Here is a 27,990-nt window from a genome sequence, read left to right as displayed (position 1 = left end):
AGGTGAGTTACTCTCCCCAAGAAGGCACGAGGTTCCAATGAACACAAGGGGAAGGGTGAAATTAACCACGATGTTTTCCACGATGGGCACCAAGGCCTTGAATGAATAGATGCTAGATGTTATCGAGACGAAATACAGCTGTAGCTAGATCAACGGCCATCTGGGGAGTAAGAGAGTACAAACTGCATGGGGAGTAGCGGATGAGAAAGCTCTTACGTGATTTTCCTCTCAGCAATACGCTGCGACCTTGCGATCTGGGCATTGATGCAATGGCCTTCCTGCGCTTTTGCTATACAAGTTTTGCCATGCTCTTCGCTTTCTAGACTAGTTCGACGACCAAAATCTGGTCTCTTCGGCCATTCACTACTGCACCATGACGAACATCAACACACTCAAGAAAGGCGTTCGCTCCTTGCGCTTCCCCAGTGCATCGAGGACCGGCCGCGCCCTGAAGAACAAGCAGTCCTCCAAGGCTTTCAACAACATCAGGATGACCCTTCTTTCCGGCTTAGCCACCATCCTCGTGCTCCGGGGCACCGTACACCTGGGCAGCGTAGAGATACCCCAGGAAGACATCAGCGACCTCTGGCAAGACCTGGCTTCCGGAGAAGCGGCTAGAGTGTTGTCGGGGCTGAGCGACAATAAACCATACACCTTGGGGGTCAAGATCTCGGATTGGGACGACCAGCGGCAGGCTTGGCTGGTGGAGAATCCCAAGCTCGGTAGCACAGTGAACGGTAATCCTAGGATCTTGCTAGTCACCGGCTCCCAGCCCCGAGGATGTGCCAATCCCATCGGAGATCATTACCTCCTGAAGTCCATCAAGAACAAGATCGACTACTGTCGCCTTCACGAAATCGAAATCTTCTACAGCATAGCCCATCTGGACCCCAAGATGGACACCTACTGGTCCAAGCAACCGCTGCTGCGCCATCTCATGCTCGCTCACCCGGAGGTGGAGTGGCTTTGGTGGATGGACAGCGATGCAATGTTTACTGACATGGTGTTCGAGCTACCACTTGGCAAGTACATGCACTATAACTTTGTTCTTCACGGGTGGGATGAAGCGATTTACAGGGACAGAATGTGGACCGGACTGAACGCGGGGGTCTTCCTGATTCGAAATTGCCAGTGGTCCCTGGACATGCTCGACGCATGGGTACCGATGGCGCCGAAAGGAAGGTTGAGGGAGGAAGGAGGGCAGGTGCTCACGCAGGCTCTGCCGGGGAGACCAGCTGCATTCCCAGCTGACGATCAGTGTGCACTCGTCTATCTTCTAATCACGCAGAGAGACTTATGGGGAAGCAAGGTGTATATGGAGCACTCCTATTACCTTCACGGATTCTGGGGCAAACTGGTGGACAAATACGAAGAGATTATAGAGAAGCATCATCCAGGCTATGGCGATGACAGATGGCCATTTGTGACGCACTTTGTGGGATGCAAAGCATGCGAAGGCAACTACGGCAGTTACCGGGTGGAGCGATGCTTGGAGCAGATGGAACGCTCTTTCAACTTAGGGGACAACCAGATCCTGCAGATGTATGGTTTCCAGCATGGGAGCTTGGGTACCGCGAAGGTCAAGGCGATAAGAAACGACACCTCGTACCCTCTCGACTTCGACCAAGATCAGCTGAATCTCCTTCACCCTTTTGCACACCGCACTCAGCATGATCCCCTGAGGGGCTCGGACAATGTTCTTAGAGTTTAATCTGGGCGCATGAAAGCTGCTTTATACTCTCTAATTTGTACTGCTGCTCTCTTGAGAAGAAAATTTATTAGCAAAGGCTACACACCCGCTTCAGTCCATGTTTCCAAACTGATTTGATGGCTGATCCTAGAATTCTTTTCATCTCTCACATTATTTTGAGATTTTTATTAGAGCGTTTGCATTGTTCTATAATATGTGGACCTTACTTAGGGTGGTGTTTTTTGAGATTTTTCGCAAGTTTTATGTTCTTCAAATTCTCTACTAATTTTAAAAATGCTCCCCCCAACGTTTTTTTTATAAAAAAAACATTTTTTTGAATTAAAAACATTACCCAGGGCCCATACGGAGGGGTACTACAAACTTAGTGCATGATTTATTACATAGGTTGCACAATAATGTTATTTTATTGCATGGTGTATTATTTTATACCACACAGTAAGTTATAAATACCATGCAATTTTAATGCATACATGGATGTTTGACACATGGTGAAATCAATGTATGTGCCTGGTTAATAATACCACAAGGCAAACAAATTTATCGTATGGCCTTGGGCGCCACCATCACTTTACCGCATATATTGTTCATAGTTCATCATCTTTTGCTTGCTTTGTTGGCTAATCAAGTGAGTTTTTGGCTTCAATGTTCTTTTCTTTTTGGGAAAGCTGGGGTTAGGTGTGTGGCTCATAGTGGCTAGCCTTGATCACATTGCCCTAACTAGTAAATATAACTTCATATGTTTAGTTTCTTCTTTGTTTGTCCTTGTGAGTCAAGGCCAGGTGTGTGGCTTGCAATTACTGGCCTTGATCACCTCGCATTAACTCAAAGGGAGGGAGAGAGAGAGAGAGAGAGAGAGAGAGAGCAACTTTTTTTTGTTTTTCTCATTTGAAATTTCATGTAATTTTTTTAGTTTTCTATGCATGTGCGTGCGTGCATGTGTGTGTGTGTGTGCCTATATATACATACATACATACATACATATATATATATATATATATACAAAGAGAGAGAGAGAGAGAGAGATTGGGGGGGGGGGGGACATGGAATCAAAGCCGAGTGTGTGACTCACATTATGATATAAAGATCACATAGGTATTAAGTAGTGCCCATTATTATCTGAGTGTATGCGTGGCTTGCAATCGTTCACAACTATCAACCTTGATCGCCTCAATAATGACCTTCCCAACCAGATGTGTATTGGCAAAGAGATCGCATTGCTGTTAAATATGTCTATAGTTTTAGATTTCGACATCTCCAGTAGAGCTACTTAATGTTTGGGTGTCTGGCTCATAATTCTTTGCAATTGTCAGCCTTGATTGCCTCAATAACCACTTCCCAACTAGATGTGCTGGCAAAGCTGATCTAGATCATCTTGGTTATGTGATGTCCATATATTTTTATAGTTTAATATTTAGAGTCTAGACACATAGAGTACAATCTGGCTGTTAGTCACAGTGTGGGTTGTTTAATAGGCAAGTAAAGAATAATAGGTGTGCTTATAGTTGGACGTTGCTTTGATTGCTCACATCATTAATCATGATTGTTATGTTTTAGTTCACTATCCAACTATCCATCATGGCACCGAAGATTTTGCAAGATTTGAAGACCTAGATTCAAATGCTCCTTTAATATGCAACAATTCTCTATATTATAGGAATGAGGGATGAACAAATTTGCAACAATTCTCTATATTATAGGAATGAGGGATGAACAAATTTGCAATCTCGTGTCTTCAACTACAAGCATCTAAAAAATTGCCACACAAATGTTTAACAATATAGTTGAGAGCCTTCAACGAGTCACTAGAGCACTTCTTAGGACTAATGTACATGTTGTAATAGAGAATTTTCAAATTAGGGCATGATTTGGCAATGTGCTAATGTTAAGAACCTGTAGACCTTGGGGTTTGCTACAAGATGGAGAGGTGAAGCTTAACCTTTGAGCAACTAAGTGGTCAAAGATAAGAGGAAAAATGTGAGGAGCAAGGACCAATAGCTAATTTAGTGTCTTCTAGTGCATTGATGCATCTTGCAAGTTTGACCAACAGATTAAAAGAAGGGATTAAGCATACATTTGTGGAAGGTACGACAGAAAGGCAAATGTGCACCCAAAATGTATCCAAATGCGCTTACGACATGCACTTTCCCCGACACCCGTTGATTGTCCATTGAAGAAATTAGGCAAGAGAGTGGAAGGAAACGTGCACTGAATGTTAGTGCTAGGTGTTTCGGTACATCTAAAGCCTACTGTATCATATGCAGGAAAGAGAAGCAAACATGATAATACAAGAGCCTATGCTTCCGTAAAGATGGAATTACATGACAGTGATGCATAAAGTTATATGTCGAGGTATAGGCTGCTCACACAATGCGGAGTTATAGTTAAGAATGGTGTAAATTGCACCATAGGGTTATGGGACAAACCCTAGCCCTAACCCTAAGGGTTCCATGTATATATTCTCAATTTCTTTGGAATACAACTGAGTGTACAGTTAGCTATCTCTTGTGCACTCCTCTCTCTCTCTCTCTTTCTCTCTCTCTCTCTCTCTCTCTCTCTCTCTCTCTCTCTCTCTCTCTCTCTCCCACTTCCATTATCATGCTATGAGAGCCTATTGTGATTACAAGACCTTGCACATTGTCAAGGCATCAAGTAGTCCCTGTGAGGCAATTTCCATCTCCTAGCTTGTGAGATCTTTATCATGAGGTTTTCTACACTGTGTTCTTCAGAGGTTGCATTAGGGAAAAAGGGAGCTCATTTTGGGGCCTTTTGGCTAAAATGAAAATTAGCTCTCAACCAATGGCAAGAGGGCCAACCTAACATGGTGGAAATTAGAAAAAAGAAAAAATATTCCAAAATGTCAGACCAAGAATTAATATTTTATGTATAAACAACTGTCAAGTATAAATAAAAAGTCTTTTTCGAGATATATAATAGACTCTCAATCTGACAATGTCTTATTCAAAAAAGATCACATATTGAAATGTGGTTTCCTGCTCCCTCCATCCTCTCTCTCTCTCTCTCTCTCTCTCTCTCTCTCTCTCTCTCTCCACCACTCTCTCTCTCTCCACCACTCTCCCACTCCCACTCACTCCATTTCTCTCTCGTTGGCTCTGTTACCCAATGTTCTCTCTGTTCCTCTACGTTTCTTCAAACTAGTATTTTTGTTTGCCTCCTTTGTCTCTCTCTGTCTCTCTCTCTCTCCCTCCCTCATGGCATGTATTGTCGTGCTTTCTTATCTATAGCTTCATTCTTAGGCTTCTTCTCTCTGGCCTTCTTTGAGTTTACAAGTGCTTCGATTTTGGGTTGAATTATATTTCATAGGCTAGGAAGAAGCTGGTGGTTACAACACCAGACACGACATAAAAACCTTGGTATCTCTTAACTTTACTCTTGGTTTTTTATCTTGGTCTCTTAACTTTACTCTTAGTCTTCATCTTTCATTTTGGTTATATACATGTTAAATTGAGTGCTGATCATAGGTTTGTAGTTTGAGTGCTAGATTGCATTGTTGATATTCTTTTCCTATGTTAAATTGAGTGTTGATCATAGATGTTCATCTTCCAAGAGTTTTAAAACCTCTTTAAGTTTAGAATGGCCCGTTATCCAACTTGTAAGAAATGCTGTGTTGAGCAAAATGGCGAGGGAGAAAAAATAATTGAGATCCCGTTACCTTGCTGACCTAAGTCTTCTACTACTTCTATAGAAATCGCCAACAAAATCACAGCTGAAGGTGACTGGCAAACATTGAGTATAGCAAAAGGATGCTAGGTACTAATGCAACCTGATAGGAGAAGGGAAAAAAGGCTTGGCAATGAATTCTAAACATCTTGGAAAGGAAGAGTGAAAGATTTCAGAACTACAAACATTAAGAAATCCAAACAAGAAATATTGATTCAACATGTGTACATGCATAAAGAGCTTGTCTTGTTGGATCATCCAAAGTACCTTTCATGGCATAGACCAAAATGTAAGTGACCTCTTTGAAGGTTTTTATAACATAACTCCAGATGTTCTTAAATCAATCTTACACTTCATCTTTTTTGTGCAGATGTTTACTCTTCATCTTATGAGCAATGGCAACCAACAGAATGCATTTTAGGGTTCATGGATGCGATGCACATGGATGTATAGGAGAATTGCAATATGTAGGCAGATCTGCAAGACATCTTGCCCAATCAGGTATCTTCTTCTATGACCATTATTACCAATTATTGGATAAGGCCAACACACATGGTATGTTGGAAAAATTAGACCTCCCAACATGAAACAGCATTGATTGGCCACTTCCTAAAGGCAATGTGACAGAGAGCTATCGAGCCAAACTATTTATGAAAATACAATGCCCTTTACGACCAAGAATTGCAACTCAAATATGCAGAATAAATATATGCATGCCAATCATAGTCTTTGTTGAACTTTTCAATCATCTACCAATCAAAGTTTGTAAAACTATGCTCCATTATAAGGCAAATGGAAGAGATGATGTTTTGAACTTCTTGGATGACGGCTGGTATAGGATCACATCCAACTACGTATACTTTGAGGTTGTCGGTTCCTCAATACAACTCAAATATATGATTGTGACCCACAATTTCATATTTTCTTTTTACTATAAACAAAGTAGATTGATTTGAAATTCCTTTAGATTAGGATCTGAGCTCATTTGGTCCTAACAATGAATCACTCGACATCACGGTTAATGAGAATGGAAATTTGGTGAATGTTATATCACTCAAACAGAGATGTACACTTTCACCATTGTCACATGACATAGACATGGAGACTGAAGCAAGTGTGCCAGTTGGATTTACATTCATACTCAACGATAAGAAGGTAATCTTTGGAGAATAATTTGATTGACTATGTTGGATTTTATTAATTTTATTTGTACTTTAACTGTGATCACTTCTTGTCAATAGGTTCTTCAAAGGAGGGAAAGTACAATTCAATGCAGAGAGATCTATAACCAAATCATGGAAATCAGTCAAAATTAATAATTTCAGGTATTCAAGATCTATAATTGGTCTATGTTTCCTTTATGTTCTTAAAGTTAAATAAAATTTGGTTTCTCATTCCTAACAAACTGTTCATTTTCAGAAACCTTAGTTGGGGCCAACAAATTGAGGCAAGAAAGGCGTGAGAAAGATACAACTAATTTTAATAGCAAGACAACAAAGAGCCTTAGAGCTTTTGTACAATGATATTTTTAATATCAAACTCCATTACAGAGCACTCTCTTTATGGAATCTCAGGGTTGTACAATTTCTCTGAAATATATATTCATTTTCACGACTCTCTCTCTCTCTCTCTCTCTCTCTCTCCAAAAGATAGTACATGTTTACAAAATTGTCATTTTTGGTATCAACAGACATCAATATAAAAAGAATTTATTAGGTATTACAAACCAGAATCATCTTTAAGGGTAGTACAATCTACCGTATTTTTTGGATCATATGTAGCCTCCTTCGTTATAGGCTCAACATTCAAAGGAGGGGGCTGGGTATTCAAAGGAAGGGGTTGACTATCCTAAGGTCTAGGCTCAAGATATGGTCAGGAGGAAACTTAGGGTCTGGCAGAGGTTCCTCAGATCTGAGCTCTGATGTAAGAGCTGGATTCTTAGGGGTTGATGAAGGACCTTGAGATTGGGATTTAGGGTCTTTAGAACCAAGCGCTATGGCTGGAGGATGGTGATGCTCGACACTAACGTCCTCTATGCCTCTTGAGCTTTGTCCCTCTGCTACTGTATTAGAGCCTTCCGTTGTAACTTTTGTTTTTGTGGTAGAAGAGGCAAAATCCAGAAGACCCAGGATCATCTTTGCGCTGAAGTAAAACACATAATCTTCATCATAGCTAGCTTCAATCGTCTGCATAAATAACATCAAAAATTGTTTCAAGTTAATGGTTAAGCTTAATGTTATCTATGAAATTTAAATAGATGAATGGAAAGTAATGATGGTACTTTCTATTTTATCCTTTACAAAATACGACTCAATAACATATTGAGCTGAGAAGTACCCTCCACCCATAAGAGTGGGCATCGTATTGTGGTGGTGTTTGTAAACCATGCACTAGATTGTTAGTTGGAAACTATTTGGATTTATTATAAAATAGTATTGATAGGAGAAAGGAGATTGAGTATTACCTCCATGTGCACTGGACTAATTGCTCCCAACTTAGTTGTGTTATGTGGGCAAAAATCAATTGCAATAGCCCATCTCTTTAGAGCACTGAAAGTTACATTTACCAATGTTAGCAGGTTTTTGTAAAATAAATGATTGGCTATTTTTAAAAATCAAGTACCTCTATAAGGCAATGTACCCATAACTTATGCATTGCTCAACGAAATTCAACAAAATTTGTCTTCATGTTGTAGTACACATTCCAAACTTGAACATGAGAGAAAAAACTTATGGAATAAGGATTTGGAATGAGACTATTAAAGCATTACAAGTGCTATGTTGCATGTGAAGCATGCATCCTAAGGACTATAGAATATAGCAATTTATTCAAAAACATCAAAATTTTGTTCTATACATACATGCAACCAAGTAATCATTCAAAAGTACACTATGTGAGCTTCTCCTCAACCCAAGGACATACCTAGGTGATAACATAAGGCATGGATTAATGGGCCTCCAATGTTGTGCTAAAGTGATGCATACCCATTTGAGGGCACGCTCCATAACAATTTTTTGATTTATTGAAAACCAAAATGGATTGAAAATTTGGAATCCAAACTCATGGAACTAGTGCATGGTGGTCCTAAAACATTGATAGTTGTTGGTATTGGTATCTAGATTCACCCTAAAATGGAAGAATTGGAAAAGTGCAATTTGTGCATGTGAAAATATATTTTAATAAATCCAACACTATTTACAATTTTGAATTGTCTATTTTTCCATGCACTTGCTTGCTATATGGCTCATAAGCATGCCAAAGGTCATTGCATTTAATAATACACAACATCAAACCCGATAGCGTGCCCTTTGGCTTATTTGTGTTTTGAAGCATTTTAGGCCACATTGCACTTGTTTGGGATATCCAATTCTGCTGACGTGTATCGCCAAAGGGGGAAAAACTAGCAGCTAAAATTTCCCTACTCTTGCAAACTTTGAATTTTCACACCTCTCGCCCATCAAATCTTGGAAGATTAAGTACTTACAACCTGTCCCTTGGGTGGGCAGGCCTATAGAGAGCCCCTATTGGTTGCTTCCCTTACACTAGGAAACACCCAAACCATCCCCCCCCTCTCTTAACCCATGTTTGACCATCCTACCAGGTGCACCTCCCCCACATGAGCCCAAAACTGCCTTCAATGGGATGGTAGGGCCTTTCTGGCAAATTTTCCTTCCCCGCTCCCTCTTTCTAGGGCCTCTACCCCCCGTTATTCTGGTCCAGCTTACCAAATCACTCCATTTGAACCAAATCCCACGCATTTTTCCTCTTCCCCCTTTTTCTCTGCTCCCTCCTACTCTGGCCTACTTACTGCAACTCCTCTCTCTCTCTCTCTCTCTCTCTCTCTCTCTCTCTCTCTCTCTCTCTCTCCTGTGCCTCTGTTGGAGCTGCTCTATCCCTCTCCTTCTTCCTCTCCTGTGCCTCTGTTGCTGCTGCTCTATCCCTCTCCTTCTCCCTCTTTTGTGCCTCTATTAGAGCTGCTATGTCCCTCTCCTTCTCCCTCTCTTGTGCCTCTATTGCTATTGTTCTGTCCCTCTCCTCGTCCCTCTTTTGTGCCTCTGTTGGAGCTGCATTACCCTGTGTAGGAGTCCCATTCTTGCTGTTGCAACCTCTGCAAGCATGGTGAGGAGCAAGGCTACAAGACCACGCAATGTTGTGACCTCTTGTGTCCTCCACAACACCAAAAATGCATTGGATGAGTGAATCCCTTGCACCTATAGCTTCAATAACTGGATAATGATGAAAGGATTGGCCAAAGGTCCACATAAGCTTCCCAAGAGCAAGAGAGGTGACATCTTGCATGAGTGGAAGGGGTGCATCTTGAAGTTCAAGTTTGGGAAGAAAGGATGGCTCGCAAAAGTGCAACATGTTTACATGGGAAAAGATATGCGGCTTCCTCCATCATCCAATCAATCTAGGATACCATCACATTGTGAGCCTTTCTATCTATGTACCTTTTTCACCTGTAAGTGTAATGAGTCCATTTGGAAATTTTGTGTTTGGTTTCTAAGAGCCCTTATTCATGGTGGTAGATGTTTTCCCTTTGGACTTAGAGGAGTGGGAACCAGTTGAATCATTCATAGAGGCAATTCATGAGGATTTAGGTAAGCGGGGAGAAGTTGGCCTCCTTGCGAATGAAGAATGTGTATTGGTATAATTCAACATATATCACTCCAACAACATCATCAAGCTATGGCCGTCTGCAAACCATTGCACCACCACAACTTCAAGACATGGATTGCAGCAATGTGGAATCGAGGAGATTGCAATTGTACAAGGACAAGATTGCAAAGGATGTGGGCATGGCCATGAAGTTTACATTGAAATCCAAATAGGCAAGGTTTTCTTCGTTTATGCCTCTGCACATTTTTGCTTCTTTATTTCAGAATATACATATGCATAGAACAAAAACTATGTGGTCCTGCAAGCGTGTAGATGAAAATGCTCTTGAAGATTTACTTATGATGAATTGGGGAACTAGGTCAGGCAACCAAAAGGGTGATGTGTTTCAATGCCATGCGTGTAAAGACAATGTCGTTATTAGATACCATTTGTCATGCCAAATGTTGTATTTAGCTTTTCAGTACAGGTGTTGGAAGAAAACAAATGGCTAGTGGCTTTCCCTAGACTCTAATGATCAAGACAATTCAGGGGTAAGTTTGTCTATTGATGTTGAAGATGGAGATGTCGCGAATGTGAATGTTACATCGCAATGGACTCTAAGGGATGTGCGAGAACACCTATTGGTCATGGAGGACAGCATGTCAGAGTCCTTCTACTTTACCTTAAATGGTGGTAAGATCAGCCACCATGAGGAGAAGTGCATGCATAGTGCCAATTTCATTCCTCATGCAACTTCGAAGATTGCTAACAATGTGTTTGACTAGTGTAGCATTTGATTTTTTATCTTTCAAATCCTAGTTATTGCTTTAAAAGATGATGGACAATTAAATTAAAATGTTATTTCTTTTAATGTTTTCTCCTTTCAGTTCATGGTAAATTTTTAAAAAAAAAATTGGGGATTTTATGATTAATTTTAATTTTTAGGGTTTTGATATATATTAAGGGGTAAGAGCCCTTTTTACATCACATTTTCACTTTCACGTTTAGAGAGCCATAGAAACTCCCACCTCAAAAGTTACTCCCTCAATCAGTGCCATGGATTCAACTAGAATTGCATTCCATGTCTTCATCTCACGAACTGCATTTGTAGATCATGAGGAAGAGCTATTTTTAGTGTTTGATAGGACTTTAGATGTCCTAGGCACATATATGCGAGCCAAGGATGACTTCTCAAATCTCATCCTTTACATGCAAGATGATTTCTCAAATTTTGCTTATACACTTGACCACTCTTCAAAGAGATGGGTTCCCATTAATTACATAAAGTATCTGTTCATAAAGGAACCCAAGTTTGTAAAGCGCTTGGCCCACTTTTGTGACAACCTTATAGACGAAGGGTTTAGGAAAGTCGAAGTTCAAGACATCCTAGATGCGGGGATGACAAGAAATACACGCACAAAATTCCTTTCATGGGAGAGAACATTCATCTTCCTTCTCCAAGAAGGAAATTTAGAGGAAGAAGCCTCATCGTCTAGCACCCCCTCTAGTAGAACTGCTAATCTTGTCGTCCCTAGACTAGACTCGGACATGTACATGGAAGAGAGTCTTGATGATGCAATAAAGGAGATGGAAGCAGCTCAAGGATTGAGCCTACTTCAAGAGCCCCTAGTAGAGCAAGAATTTGCATCGGAGACCACTGACCCAAAATCAGAATTATGGTCCTTGTCCCCCCTCATCATCGATGGAGAAGAGTACATATTCCTCCATGACATAGAGGTTCTTTTTGGACTACGAGAGGATGAGGCACTCGGAGTCCTATCGAGGTTCAATGTTGACACAAGTGTCAAAGATCCCAGGGTTTTAGGTTCCGAAGACCAGACAATGGAAGACTTTCTCTTGACGACACTGGTTTCAATGAGGGATGCAGACATGTCCGCAAGAATATTGTAGTACAAAGAGTGTTCCATGAAGTGAAAGTGGATGAAGTGCAAAGGAGAAGCCGGCATGATTGTGAGAAAATTAAAGGAGTTTGTGGTCTGCACAGCATATGGGGCTTTTCAAACAACCAACCGATTAAAACAAAAAAACTTTCTTGTTTCTGCAGTGTGTGCATCATATGAGATTATGATTATTGGGAGAACATTGCAACTATGAAGACATGGGAGCGAGTTCAAGTTTTCCCTCTTTGTTTAGATGGAGTGACAAACAATGGAGAGACAAACAACTCGCCACAGTTTGGGGAGAGTTTCGATGACCTCACTGACTGTCTGGAAGAGGGGGATAACTTTGCAGTTGTTGTAGATTCTGGGGAGAATGAGGAAGATGACCCATACTTTCTGTTGTAGTGCACAAAACCTAAGCACAAGGTTGAGGAAACATTTAAGGATAATTGGGGAACAACCTATGAGAAGTGGGATGTAGTAGTCGAAGCTTTTTGGTACAAAAAAACATCCAAGAGAGGCCGCAATTATGAACTGCTACATAAGAGTCCACAAACATGTGTGTATTCTCATCTAGTAAGAACTATTAAGTTCTAGAAGCACCTGTGCCACAAATGAAAGAAGGGCAAGAGTGTCTTCAAATTGGATTTAGACACGCATGAGCACATCTTGGGGTGTCATGGAGCGGTGGACAATTGAGATAGTACTAAGAAAATATATGTAGTCTCATTGCAAGGAAATAATATGTCCACTTGTCCTACAAAATGGAATTTGTATTTGAGACTATGCTACTTTTTAGTATATCCCAAACAACCATTGTGCTGGTTTTATTAAATTGTTTTGTAAATCCCATGCTTGTTTTTAGTATATCCCAACAACCATCACACTGGTTTCCCACAATGAGTCAACACATCCTACAAATCCATTCATCTTGTAATAATAGAAGCAAAACACTGTGCTGGTCGCTATTAATATCCTAGTGCAAACCAACCACCGCACTGGCAATAACTTATCCTGCACTACTACCATGCTATCCCTACACTATTGACCTGCTATCCTAAAATGTGTTGCACAGAGCTATACTAAAACAATGTCCTTTAGATTGTTTATCATTTTGTTAAACGTCTGATTTCATGCCATGCTTGTTTTTAGTATATCCCAACAACCACCACATTGGTTTCCCATAACGAATCCACACATCCTACAAATCCATTCATCTTGTAATAATAGAAGTAAACCACCACACTGGTGGTTGTTAATATCCTAGTGCAACAACCACCGTGCTGGCGATAACTTATCCTTCATTATTATCATGTTATCCCTACACTGTCGTGCTATCCTAAAATTTATTGCAGAGTGCTAGTGCCCTTTAGACTGGTTATCGTTAACTGTCATATTTCAACCACCGGGCTACTTAAAACATTTAAGTACTGACATGGAAGCATGTCAATACAAAATCAGGAATTACGAGCACCATGAGAAAGTCCACAAGTCCAAGAAATGTCTGCAAGATTTTTATTGTTTCAAAATATGACATTTTGCGACTCAAGGAAATTCCAGTCTCCCAACTATCTTATCAGCCTCTCTATGGCAAGTATCTCCTAGCTCTTTAGGCCAGTCTGATGCACAATGGCAGACCTCTTCACACACTCGAATTACACACTTCTTGCTTGACTCTACTGACTTATACGCCCATAGTAACTCCTCCTTTCATTGGGGGTCCTCTTCATCCTGGTCTTTGCACTCTATACATCTTCATGCCTCTATCATATCCTGCCAAAGAAAACCTACATCATGAGCTTGACAAGTACATTAAAGGACCAGGAAAACAATAGCCAGGGAAATTAATATTCACCATCTCTACCAACTCCAAGTAATACACCCACCACCGAAACATGTCCTCCTTGCAGCTACTTTCCTCCTTCTTCTCTGGGTTTGTTTCTACAAGGATGCCATCCAACATCATTTTCAAATAGAACAAAAGCATTCCAAAGTTATTTGGGTATGCCATATATTGGTTGTAGGTGGATTGGCAGTATGTGGATCATTGTACAGAGTTTGGATTAGTGTAGAGAGTTTTGGGCCTAGATTTCATAATGGGCTCTTAGTTGTGTCTGCACTGCACTTAAATAGGGAGAAAGTTCATTGAGCCTAACCTTCTCAATCTTCAGTCTCATGTTAGTTTGGTAATCAAAATCTTTGAGGTCATTGAGCCCGACCTTCTCATTCTTCAGTCTCATGTTAGTTGTCCTGTGCATACCCCTTGATAACTAATCTTGCCTTGTATCTATTCACAGAACCATGTGCATTGTGCTTCACCTTATAAACCCACTTACAGCCAATTGCATTCTTGTCTTTAGGCAAAGGCACCAGTTCCCATGTAGCATTTGCTTCCAAGGCATCCATTTCTTCATCCATGGCTTTCTTCCATTTTTCTTTTCCCATGGCTTGCTCAAAAGAAGTGGGTTCTGGTTCCTGTATCACTTTGACCATATAGGCATAGTGAATGGCTGTAAATCCATCATATTTCAGCCTATCCACAGGATACCTAGCTCTAATAGACCTGCACAAAATAGGCTCACTTCCAGGTGCTCTCAAAACATCCCTGGTCTTCCTCACTTCAGGTGTAACAACAGAAGGAATACCCAACTCATCATCAATGCTTTGTTCTGAGCCACTGGATTCACCATCCACATAAGAGTGACCTGCATTCACATCAAACATGGGCTGATCTACCTTCTCTTTTCCTTTTCGTGATACCTACATATCACTATCTGCATTGCTTTGAGGAGATTCTCCTGATCTCAATCTGCCTATCCATGGCGAAGTATGTGAACCACTACTAGAGGACACTGCAGGTCCACTAATATTTTGTGATTGCTGCTGTGAATTCTGTGCAGCATTACCATTTTGTGCATCTACATCATCAATCACATTTACTGGTTTATACCAGCTACTCATCTCATCAAAAACAACATCTCTGCTCACTGTAAACTTACGAGAAGGGTTATAGCATCTTTACTCTTTCTACTACAGAGAATAATCAATAAGGATGCACTTCTCAGCTTTTGGATCCAACTTGGACCTCAACTCATCTGACACATGAACATAGGCAATGCAACCAAAAATTTTCAAATGAGAAATATCTAGTTTCCTACCAGTATACATCTCCTCTGGCGTCATGCCATGTATTGTTGTAGTGGGAGTCCTGTTCATTATGTAAACTACTGTAGCAACTGCTTTAGCCCAATAATAATCTGGTAGGTCTTTTTCATTTAGCATGGCCCGAGATACCTCTCCAATATGCCTGTTTTTCCTTTCTGCAAGTCCATTTTACTGTGGGGTATGACTACATGAATATTGCTGCTTTATGCCATGCTTCTGCAGGAACCTTGCAAACTCATTTGAGAGGTACTCTCCCCCTCCATCTGACCTTAGGCATTTTATTTGCAGGCCTATTTCTTTTTCAACCATAGCTTTAAAAGCTTTGAAATGCCCAAACACTTCACTTTTCTTTTTCATAAAATATACCCAAACTTTTCTGCTGTAGTCATCAATAAAAGTGACAAAATAATGACAGCGTCCAATAGATGCAGCTTTAGTAGTCCACACATCAGAGTGGATTAATTCCAATGGCTTCTTACTCTCTTGAACATGTATAGGAAATGGTTTCCTTGCCTGTTTTCCAAATTGACAGGCTTCACATACCTTATGCATTTTTGCAACCTTGAATTTAGGCAATCCTGCAACAATATTTTGGGCGTGCATTGATTTAAGTCGATGTACATTAACATGACCAATGCGTTTATGCCAGATATCAATATCTGCAACTACACCGGTCCCATGTGCAAACATTGCTGCACTCAATTCAGGCAATGTAAACATCTTGCCCTTCTTCTTTCCTTTTGTTATCAAGCGACCGTTATTTTTCATATCCTCAACAAAGCATCCATGAGGATTAAATCTGACCTGTAAGCCCTGCTCAACCATTTGACCAATAAAAACTAGGTTCTTGGTGTATTTGGGACATGAAATACATCAGACAGGTATTTCTTTTTCCCATCCTGCATAGACAAAGGAATTTTACCAATCTGCACAGGATGTGCAGTATTATCACCAGTCTCCACAAATCCTGGTCTTTCCATTTTCCTTGCATCCTGCATCCATTCTGCATGACTTGTCATGTGGTTTGATGCACCTGAGTCAACATACCACACATCATTGCTTTCTTCTAGACTTGTCATAGAATTGGTCATGTGCTGCACCATAAACAGATGCTCATTTCTGTCATCACCCTGTCTACTAGAAGATGCATAATTCCCTTGCTACAATTTTCCATTCATGATGTCATTCTGATTTTTATAGCAGTCTTTAGCCATATGACCCATTTTACCACAATAGTAGCATTCAACATTGCTGTTTGCATTTGGCCTCTCTGCCATCCACCATGACCTCTTTGGCTCCCCCTACCTCTAGAGTTACCACGTCCTCCTTCATGGGACTGGTTTTTTTGAGTTTGCTGCATATTCTGATTTCTACCACGGCCTCCAGATCGCGGCCTGCTCTACCTCTGCCTCTGCCTCTACCTCTTCTAGCATTTGAGTAGAAGACAGTTTCTTTTGAAGTTCCTCTTGAAGAAGATGCACCACCATTTCTCTGCTCTTCAGAAATTAGAAGAACAAACAACTCAAAATCAGGAAATTTTTCACGGACGGCAATGGATGTCCGAAACTGTGCATAATCCTTTCGTAGGCCATTCAAGGTCACAGAAACTAAATCATCATCTTCCACTGGCGACCCAATGGAAGCAAGTGCATCTGCAATTTTCTTCACCTTCATGTGGTAGTCATTGATGCTCATATTTTCTGTCTGCACATTGTGCAAGAGTTGCATTTTCTTGGCTTGCGTATTTGTGCTGTACATTTTTGCCAAAGTATCCCATGCCTCCTTTGGCATACTTGCATCTTGAATATGCACAATCATAAAATCTGAAATACTAATAGACAGCCAGTACATAACTTTTCTGGCTCTCTCATGCCATCCTTTAAATGCCTACATTTCCTGTTGATTGGGAACATTAGGAAGAACTGGTTCTTCTTCATTTCCTGTAATGAACTCCCAATAGCCTTTTCCCATAAGGAAATTTGTCATTCTAAGCTTCCATGCCTGGAAGTTGTTCTTGTCAAGCTTTTCAGTGACAATTCAATGTGAAAGAGAATCAGACGCCATTATAAAACACTGTAAAATATTCTATCATTGCAAAAAACAGAGCTTCTGCCTCACAATGGCAAATCTGCAAAACTGACGAAAGTGTTATTTGACCACACAGTCACTTCCTAGTGACGATTTTGCATCAACAGGCAATAAGGATGATTCTGCAACTCCCAATATCTCTACGCACAGGCATACGATGCAATTTCTGCGGCAACTTTTCACTGACCTGTAGAGCAGTGGTCGCACAGCAAAAACAGGGCCTTTTTCTCAGTGCTTGCACAGAACTGCCTCCAAAACGGGCCTCGAAATGGCCGCAGCATATACTGCCCTCTTGCCACACCGCGAAGGGCATCTCAATCTGAGACAATGCACTCTTGCAGTTTTTGACTGTGCTACGTACAGGAATTCGCTCCCAAACTCGAAAAAGGAAAGCAACAATGGTCCTCTTACCAGGACACCGCGAACTTGGTTTGCTTTCTTGAGCTCCTTACCATGAACCAGGCTCTGATACCATGTGAAGATAGTGGGAGAGAAGGAAGGAGTCTCACTTGCGGCTTTTTCACATACACAATGGTGGAATACACACAAAGGTGGAGGCTGAAAACAATTTTCCTCTTCTTAGTTGTGAAAGCCAAAAGAACTCTAGTACAAAGAAATAGAACTCTATATGTGGGTCTCAAACCAAACTCAGCTAACTAAGGTGGCATACTAACTAAGCTATGAACTAGAGTACATAAGGATAGCTATCATCCAGCTATTATTCATGGGCGGTGTACCAACCGCATCTGTAGCTAACAAGTCGGTGACATAAATGCAGAACGGTCACCCTATCATATCATGAGTGGAGCTCGATATCTCAAGAATAAGTATTTGAAACGAGACCATTAAAGCACTACAACTGTTATGTTGCATGTAAAGCATGCATCCTGAAGACTATATGATAAATCAATTTATTCAACAACATAACAATTTTGTTTTATACATATATGCAACCAAGTAATCATTCTAAAGTACACTACGTGAGCTTCTCCTCAACCCAAGGACACACCTAAATGAGATCATTATGCAAGGGTTAATGGGCCTCCAATGTTGTGCTAAAGTGATGCATACCCATTTGAGGACACGCTCCATTATTTTTTTGATTTGTTGAAAACCAAACAGATTGAAAGTTTGGAATCCAAACTATTTGGACTACTGCATGGTGGTATTAAAACATTGATAGTTGTTGGTATTGGTATCTAGATTCACCCTAAAATGGAAGAAGTTGAAAAAGTACAATTCGTGCATATGCAAAGATATTTTAATAAATCCAACACTATTTACAATTTTTGAATTGTTTCTTTTTCCATGCACTTGCTTGCTATATGGCTCATAAGCATGCCAAAGGTCATTGCATTTAATAATACATATCATTAAACCAAATAGCACGCTCTTTGGCCTATTTGTGTTTTGAAGCATTTCAAGCCACATTGCACTTGCTTGGGATATCCAAGTCCGCTTACGTGTATCACCGAAGGGGGGGGGACTGGCAGTTGAAATTTTGCTACTCCCATGAATTTTGAATTTTCACACCTCCCTCCCATCAAATCTTGGAAGATTAAGTACCTGCAACCTGCCCTCGCCCTACAAACGCACTGCAACCCACACGCACCTCGACGTGACCTTGCACAGACTTTGGTTTGCCATTGTCTTCTTTCGAGTAAGTTGCCTTCTATTCTTTGCTTGCCTCACCAGCTAGCTTCTTTGTTTCTATTCTGGACTAATTGTGGCCATGGAATCAATGGCAACATGCAGCTTGCCATCGCTTGCAAGAGAAACAGACAGAGGCTGTGAGACAGGAAAGCCGAAAATCCAAGTCAAGGCACAAGGAACAGTGTGCGGGTAGAAGAAAGCACTGGCACGATATCGAATCGACAATGGAAGACACTTTTGTAACAGTTGTGAAGAGAGAAACAATGAGAAGAAAGAAGACTCCTTATAGAGCAGTAACAAGAAGCAGTTGCATATGCATGCATTTGATCATTGCCATCAAAGCAAAGAACATGAGCTATGGTATCACGATTGGTGGGAGCATTCGAGGCAGCAACATCAGGCCATTTAGGTGATTACCAATCTTGAGTCTTCACAAGCTTTAGCCTGCACCCTAAAGTTCGTAGAGTAACAACCCTACCAACACCTTGGGAGATGCATGCCCAAGAGGTGATGCTCTCTTATCAGAGAAATGGGCTATAGAAAGTGAAAGGGGTGCATAGCTTAGATCAACTAGCTGCAAAGAGGGCAGCATTAGCTATGTTGGTGTCCCTGAAACAAAGGAGAAACGGCTTGGGTGCACAATATCAAAGATGTTGTCAATCAGAAGGACCAACATGGCTCTAGAGGTTGAATGTGGAGCAAAAGCAATGCATGATCATCCAGAATTGAGAAGTCAATGGGCTTCAAAATAACACAAGAAAAAGATAGACAGCCTAAGTGCGAAAGTCATTCCTACAATGATGACGTTTTGGCATGAAAATACAAGAGTTAAAGGAAATACGTAAGAGGTGGACGGGTTGCAAGGTGTTTCAAGAGAACATCATATACATGCTAGATACATCCCAAGTCACTGGTGCTTAATCTAGCCCAGTGGTTGTTTGTGATTGAGCTTTGGGATAGTTTACTTGTTTCATTTCTTAAACCAGGCTTTGGACTAAATGTGATTGTCCTAAACCAGCCCGGTGGTTGGAACATCATGCAATTGTAGGCTAGTTCAGCTCAATCGCTAGTTACGTGATTTTCCTGAACCAATGTGGTTGAACAAACATTAGTTGTTGTCCAACCCGGTGGCATGGTTGAGCAAAAATTAACAGCAACATATTTTGCAATATATTGTTATTTTACTAAACCATCCCGGTGGTTGGAACATCATGCAACCATGGCTGCTTAAGCTCAATCACCAATTATGTGATTGTCTTGAACCAGCATGGTTGAACAGACATTAGTTATTGACCAGTCCGATGGTTGAAATTATTGTGTTTCTTAGTACTTAAATTCACTAAATTTAATTTCATGCTATTCGGGTCATATACCACTATTAAATTGTGGAATGCAGAAATGAAAAGTAATATACTTGCTATATATGTGAAGTATATGTGAAGTTGAGACCGTCAGGCTAAACCATCCAAGTGGTTGAAACTATGGCAATGTCCTAAACCATACCGGTGGTTGAAATTGTGACTGTCCTAAATGTGTCCTAAACCAGACCAGTGATTGAAATTGTGACTGTCCTAAATGTGTCCTAAACCAGACCGGTGATTGAAATTGTGACTGTCCTAAACCAATGTGGTGGTTGAAAATTATTTTGCTTCATTATATACTTTAATTAGACCGTGTTTTGTATTCTTTTAGTAGTAGCAAAAAGGGGGCTCATTGTTCTGTTGTTCCCACATGTTGGGTCAGCAGACTGAGTTGTGTCTCAAGTCTGTGGATCAGAATCTAGGCATTTCAATTGGGCAGAGGAGCTTTGAGCATTGTAAGCCCTAGTACGTCAGGAAACTCAATAGGATGCTTGTTGTTGCAAAACACACATAGACTTTGACCTAGCCCAGCAAGATATGAATAACTTGATATCTAGTCATGTTGGAGCATTGATCCATGGGGATCAATGCCCATGCCTCCACAATGAATGTGTAGTCTGTAGGTTACGTGGATCCTCATCATGTGTTGCGAGGGAGGGTAGGTTTTGTACCCTAAGGTCTTTGTGGGAGCCAATGGTTTGTCCAAAGAGAGGTTGTGAGTGGCACATGATTGAATGCATTCACGGCACATGCAAGCATTGTAGTTTGAAGCTGAAGAAGAAGACATTCAATGTCTATCTAAATGAAGGATCCAATAAAAAGAGATGGCTACTCTCATATAAGAGCACCCAGCCAAGGGAGCTTGTAGGTCATGTGGTTCAATCCATCCCAAAATATGTGGAAAAATCCTCATGCAAAAAATATAAAACAACATTGGGTGTGGTCAGAAGGTTTTGCTCTCAATTTAAATAAGCACATGGATTCTACTTCATCTCAAGGTTCAAATCCCTAACCGATCTCTTTGGGTCTAGCCATGGCAAGGGTGAACATGATGGATGCAGTGCTTTTATTAAGCAAGCTCTATTTAAACATCAATTAGCATGCCCTCAAGAAAAACTCAATGATGCCCATGATGCCATAACATGGCTTACAGCCAACCTCTCCACAGGCGTGCTTTCAACATATAGTAAACAAAGCCTTAAGAATATTATAGTACATAGAGTGTTCCATGAAGTGAAAGTGGATGAAGTGCAAAGGAGAAGCCGGCATGATTGGGAGAAAATTAAAGGATTTCATGGTCTACATACCATATGGGGCTTTTCAAACAACCAACTGATTAAAATGAGAAAACTTTGTTATTTTTGTAGTGCGTGTATCATAGGGGATCATGAGGATTGTGACAATGTTGCAAGTGTGAAGACATGGGAACGAGTTCAAGTTTTCCCTCTACGTTCAGATGGAGTGACAAACAATGGAGAGAAAAATGACTCACCACAGTTTGGGGAGAGTTTCGGTGACCTCACTGACTGTCTGGAAGAGGGGGATAACTTTATAGTTGTCACAGATTTTGGGCAGAATGAGGAAGATGACCCATACTTTCTGCTGCAGTGCACAAAACCTAAGTACAAGATTGAGGAAGCATTTAAGGATAATTGGGGAACAACCTATGAGAAGTGGGATGTAGTGGTTGGAGCTTTTTGGTACAAAACAACATCCAAGAGAGGCCACAATTACGAAGTGCTACATAAGAGTCCACAAACATGTGTGCTCTCATCTCGTAACAGCTATTAAGTTCTAGATGCAACCTGTGCTGCAATGAAAGAAGGGCAAGAGTGTCTTCAAATTGGATTTAGACATGCATGAGCACATCTTGGGGTGTCTTGGAGTAGTGGACGAGGACGACTGAGATAGTACTAAGAAAATGTATGTAGTCTCATTGCGGGGAATCAATATGTCCACTTGTTCTACAAAACAAAAATTGTATTTGAGACTGCTTCTTTTTAGTATATCCCAAACAATCACCGTGCTAGTTTTATTAAATTGCTTTTGTAAATCCCATGCTTTTTTTTAGTATATCCCAACAACCACCATGGTGGTTTCCCATAACAAATCCACACATTCTACAAATCCATTCATCTTGTAATAATAGAAGCAAACCACCGCATTCGTGACTGTTAATATCATAGTGCAAACCAACCATCACGTTGGCAATAACTTATCCTATACTAATCGTGCACTACTACCATGCTATCCTTACACTACTGCCATGCTATCCTAAAATTTGGTGGCTTTTCGTATCGTAGTGCAACCAACCACTACAATGGTGATAACTTATCCTACACTAATCCTGCACTACTGGCGTGCTATCCTAAATTTGTTGCACAGTGCTAGTGCCCTTAGACTGGTTATCGTTAACCATCAAATTTCAACCACTGCGCTACTTAAAACATACTACCGTGCTATCCCCACACTACTTCCATGCTATCCTAAAATTTGTTACACAGTGCTAGTGCCCTTTAGATTGGTTATCGTTAACCGTTAGATTTCAACCACCGGGCTACTTAAAACATTTAAGTACTAACATGGAAGAAGTTGATACAAAATCAAGTATTACGAGCACCATGAGAGTAGCCACAAGTTCAAGAAATGTCTGCAAGATTTCTATTATTTCAAAACACAACATCATTTTGCTTTTTCAAGGAAATTCCAGACTCCCAACTATCTTATCATCCTCTCAATGGCAAGCATCTCCTAGCTTTTGAGGTCAGTTTGCTACACAATGGCAGACCTCTTCACACACTCAAATTACACACTATTTGCTTGGCTCTATCAACTTATATGCCCATAGTAACTCCTCCTTTTGTTGGGGGTTCTGTTCATCTTGTTCTTTGCGCTCTATACATCTTTGCCTCTATCATGTCCTGCCAAAAGAAACCTACATCATGAGCTTGACAAGTACCTTAAAGGAGCATGAAGAACAATAGCTAGGGAAATTAATATTCACCGTCTGTGCCGACTCCAAGTAATACACCCACCATCGAAGCATGATCTCCTTGCAACTATTTTCCTCCTTCTTCGGGTCTATTTATGCGAGGATGCCACCCAGCATCGTTTTCAGATAGAACAAAATCATTCCAAAGTCTTTTAGGTATGCCATAGATTTGCAATAGGTGGATCAGTGTATAGAGATTAGATCGGTGTACAGAGTTTTGGGGCTAGATTTCATAATGGGCTCTTAGTTGTGCCTGCACTGCACTTAAATAGGGAGAGAGTTCATCGAGCCCAACCTTCTCATTCTTCAGTCTCATGTTAGTTGTCTAATCAAAATCTTTTGTCTCACATTAGTTGTCTAATCGAAATATTTTGTCTCACATTAGTTCACTAATCGAAATCTTTCAGTCTCACATTAGTGATCTAATCTAAATCTTTCATCTCACATTACTTGTCAAATCAAAATCTTTCATCTCATTATTATCACTGTGCTGGCGTGGATCAAAGGACATTATCTAGTCACATAGTTGAGAAAACATTGCCCAAGTATACTCTGGAGAAGATTAACAATTCAATAGATTACCCACAGATTACATAGATTACAATCCCAAAGACTCCTTTACTTCAGATTACATCTCAAGTACTCCTTGTTGAGCTCCCTAATTGCAGGCTCAACCCTCCTTGCTCCTTTCCAAAATGGGGCTTGTTCCTCCTGCAAAGGCCTGGCCCTTCCCTTCATGCCAGTTCCTCTTTCCTTTATTTGAGATTCCTAGTTGCAAGCTCGGCCCTTCTTGCTCCTTTCTGAAGGGGGCTGGTTTCTCCCTTCAAGCTCCTTTTCCTCGTAGTTAGGCTCGGTCTTGGCCTTCTTCAATTTGAGCTCCTTATCTTTAAGATCTTTTTCCCAAATGGCAAATTGAAATGCAACATCTACTTTCTCCTCCTAGATACCTAAAGCAGGCATGCGCATTTGATTTGTCCATGACCTGGGCAATGGAAACTCTACAAAGCAATTTTGTATGCACGAACACTCCAAAGCAAAAAATGTGCATGGGGTGGTAACACACAGGCCATCAGATACAATAGTCGTCTATGATGGGGATATGGCAGACCATGCATTTTGGCATCACCTTTGTGGTTTCTACATTTTTCCCTTTCAGCTCCTCCATCATTTGGTTTTTTTCAATGTTCAATGCATTCTGCATGTTGTAGAGCTATTTGTAAAGACCTTGCTTTTCGGCTCTCTGATCTTCAAGATCCTTGATCCTTTCACATCTTTTCTAGCTCCTTGTCCACATGTCCTCGTCATGCCCCCGTCATTTCTCACTTCTTCGAGCCTATCTCGGAGCTCCTTCATGTGCTTCTCTACTTATTATCTTCTATGCCTTTCCATGTCGACCAATTTTGTAGCAGCCTTAGCTTGCTCTTGTGCCTGCACTGCCCTTGTTTGTGCCTCCTCTACCTTGGCTTTTGCACCTTCCTTGCTACTTTTCTCAAGTGGCACTACCTTTGCTACATCGGTGGCGTTCTCTTGTAGAAAAGTCACCTTCTAATACATCTGCTTATCGTATTGCTAAAAAATCCCTTTGGGGGTAGATGCCATCAGGTGCATTGCAACTCCAATGGACTGAGATGACAATTGGGATTTGCCATCCAAGCAATTCTTCATGTTGGTTAAATGCTCTTGGAGATCACCCTTGAAAAAGATACATCACATCCTTTCAATTGCTCTACTGTTGCTTAAATTTGCTAGTACTTGCAGGTTCCTCTCGTATCAAGAAAGAAGTGAATGGTCTTCTTTAGCACATCTTCGAAATATTTCATCTCACATTAGTTGTCTAATAGAAACTAGATCCGAGCAGGTATCTGTATTGAGCTAGAATATATATAAATGAATTTAGTGCTATTTCCTAGTAATTTTTAATAATATTTTCCATTTTGACTTAATTTTTAAAGTGAATTTATAACATAGATTTATGTAAAATTGCAATTTGAGAAGTATTAATTATGATATCAAGAAGAACACTATAATAGTAGAAATATTTGAAATACACTACAATATTATTCCCACTAGGAGGTAGGAGAACAAATTTTGCAAGCCACAAGGGTCCACATCTAGGCAATACCCTACTGATAAATGGTGGCACTCTATGCCCAGATTTTGTATGGACATCTCTCACTCTCTATATTAGTACACACTAAGGAAAGTAGTTGGATTTGAAATTAGGCCTATGTGATCTTCGGCACTATCTCTTTGTTTATCTTCTAGTTCACAGAGTATTGGTAGTAGCAATCAACTTCCTATGTGCACTTGTGTGTGTGTTTGAATTTCTTCTATCCTAAGAAATAAGCAACTTTGTCCTCCCACACTTGCTAATATATGTCCACAAGGGCATTTCTTAGAATAATATCTGGCTTGCATCAATTGCCAACGACAGAGGCAACTGTTCCATTGTGAGGAATAATAACGCGAATGACTAGACCCTCTTCTAGGATCATTGCTATATTGACATACACATTCAAAATGTAGATGCAAGTCACCTTGTCTGGCTCAAATCCTTCAGCCTGCATTTGTTTAAGGAGTTGTAAGGCCTCCTTGCCCTGCCCATTCTTTGTACATGCTCTTTGTACATGCAGTGATAATAGCATTCCAGGAGAACACATCCCAATGTTGCATATCTACAAAAGCTGCTTTGCATTATTTAAAATCCGATACTTGTGAAAGTTGGAGGAAAGTTGTTGTAATATCATAGGCATCTGTCTTTATTTTCATCAGCTCAATTTGCTACAGCATGGTCTCTTGCATGGCTACAATAGTACAGGTCCATATATCAACCATCCTTCTCTTCAAATATGGAGGAGACATCAGCTTTCCTCATCCCCTCCCTACAATAACAAAAGCAACGATTGCAAAAATTCAGCCAGGATTTCCTTCCTATAGTCCATGCTATACCAACCATGTTATAATCGCCAACTAGTCTGATGTCTCCTAAGCCTATAAAATGTCCAAGCCAGGGTCTTTATGCAGCCCTCAACCTGAGAATGCCTTACATTTGGCAGTCCATTGGAGTAGCAGGAAGGTGTGTTTGCGAGGAACCACTACAAAGGCCATAGAAAGTCTAGGAGATCAACACAGGTTGAAGTGTTTTGAAGTTCCCACTAGGAGGTAGGAGAATAGACTCAAAAATCTCTTGCAAAATGCCTTCACAATCTAGATAGCCTCCCATAGTACATGGAGCTCTTGGATATCGAGCACCCGTTAGTGAAATCTACAAGCAACCATATATCCTCTAATGCTTTACCTTGTCCTCCTTTACTGATGTAATGTGACCTGTCTAGGTCACATTGTTTCTAAAATATAATTAATATCTCTTAAGTACTGCATTGCGAACCCTGCCAATGGTCACGATTGTGAACTACTTCCTTGGATTCATGGGGCTTGCAAAGTTTGGCTTCTAAAGTGATAATCTAGAAGGTCACATACAGCTTCTAAAGTCTGGGTCAAACTCTTCAGTCTCCAAGTAGCTGATGCTCTGTTGGATGGCAAATGGGAGCACAAGGCTACCTTTTTTGGCTGAATCCTCTCACTCCTCCTGTTTTAGCTGTGACTAGAGTCCTCAATGGCGTACAACAAGGACCTGACTCTATAAGTTAGGCAACTCACAAACCTAATTCTGGGACAATCAGGCTTTTGCAAATCCAACCAACAGGGTTGTGCCAATTTGCACTACCCAAATGAGGAGAGTATTTGAAATACACTATTATAATTTTTGCGAGTCCCCAAATGAGGAGAGTATGGGGTAGGTGTCTAGCAGAGGGTCTAAATGCCATGTGGCCATGCATGGGGAAAAACTAACAGCATTGGTAGGGATGCAACATGGGTAACATGCTAGCTCCCTTGTGGGCACTAGGGACTGCTCAAAAGGTTGGCAAATGAATGCAACTTTACAAAAGTACCTTGGGCCAACGAAAGACATCAATGCAAAGCTATCAGGTTCATGTCAGAGGTCTGCAAGTAGACTACAGCATCCACATGATGTTGGGAGCTACAAAGGCAACAAAATAGGGATGTCTATTCCAGGAAAAAAGGCAGCAAGGAGGTCTACAAACCTGCATAGCATCCAGGGCATGTGTGGAGAGCATTCATTGCCGGAGACATTATGATCTAAAAAATTGGCACATATCAAAGTCACCACCAATCCCAATGGAAGTAATTCCAATGGAACAAGAATGAGAGTAGATGAGGAGAAATCGAAGAGGGGAAACATTGACACATAATCCAATGAAAGAGGAACAAGGTCACAAGTGCTCATTACAAGATTTGGTAAGAAAATCTATTTCCAAAGAAAACTTCCACAGTGCTGGAAGATCGCTCTGCTAAGGCCAATAAAACCCTTAACAAACCTGACGATGTTGCCTCTGGTGTTGGGAGAATTCCTAATTCAAGTCACAAGGACTGCAGTATTGAAGAATGTATTACTATTACTACCAATGCATATTGCGATACAGAACAGCATGCCCGTTGCCAAAGTTTTCATACGACGAATTAAAGCATCACACACAACTTCAAGCTTGGCAAGAATTTTAAGATCAAATCCGTAGCTTCCTCTCCTTTCAGCACGCACATGAAAACTTCCGTGGTGCTAGAAGATCGCACTGTTGAGGCCAATAAGACCCTTAACAAACCTGATGATGTTGCCTCTGGTGTTGGGGAAATTCCTAATTAAGTCGCAAGGACTGCAGTATTAAAGAATGTATTACTATTGCTACCAACACAGATTGCGATAGACATCTGCATGGACGAAGAAGGTCATCAAATGCATACTTGTTCAAAGAAACAATATGC

At 40.7% G+C, this 27,990-nt stretch overlaps 1 protein-coding gene across 1 annotated transcript; it reads left to right on the top strand.

The window, feature by feature from the left end:
* Nucleotides 1-324: 324 nt before the first annotated feature.
* LOC147891537 (putative xyloglucan 6-xylosyltransferase 5) lies at nucleotides 325-27,694 on the top strand. Its single transcript, XM_087387983.1, has 3 exons — nucleotides 325-1,654; nucleotides 10,997-11,095; nucleotides 27,491-27,694. Exons 1-3 carry the CDS (start codon nucleotides 374-376, stop codon nucleotides 27,692-27,694), a joined length of 1,584 nt encoding a protein of 527 aa, XP_087244109.1. The 5' UTR covers nucleotides 325-373.
* Nucleotides 27,695-27,990: the final 296 nt, after the last annotated feature.

Source organism: Dipteris shenzhenensis, chromosome 17 (genome assembly GCF_047967505.1).
Source record: "Dipteris shenzhenensis isolate YYH24624 ecotype China chromosome 17, Dip_SZ_1.0, whole genome shotgun sequence".
NCBI classification, from domain to species: Eukaryota; Viridiplantae; Streptophyta; class Polypodiopsida; order Gleicheniales; family Dipteridaceae; genus Dipteris; species Dipteris shenzhenensis.
This window is presented reverse-complemented; position numbering and strand designations above follow the sequence as displayed.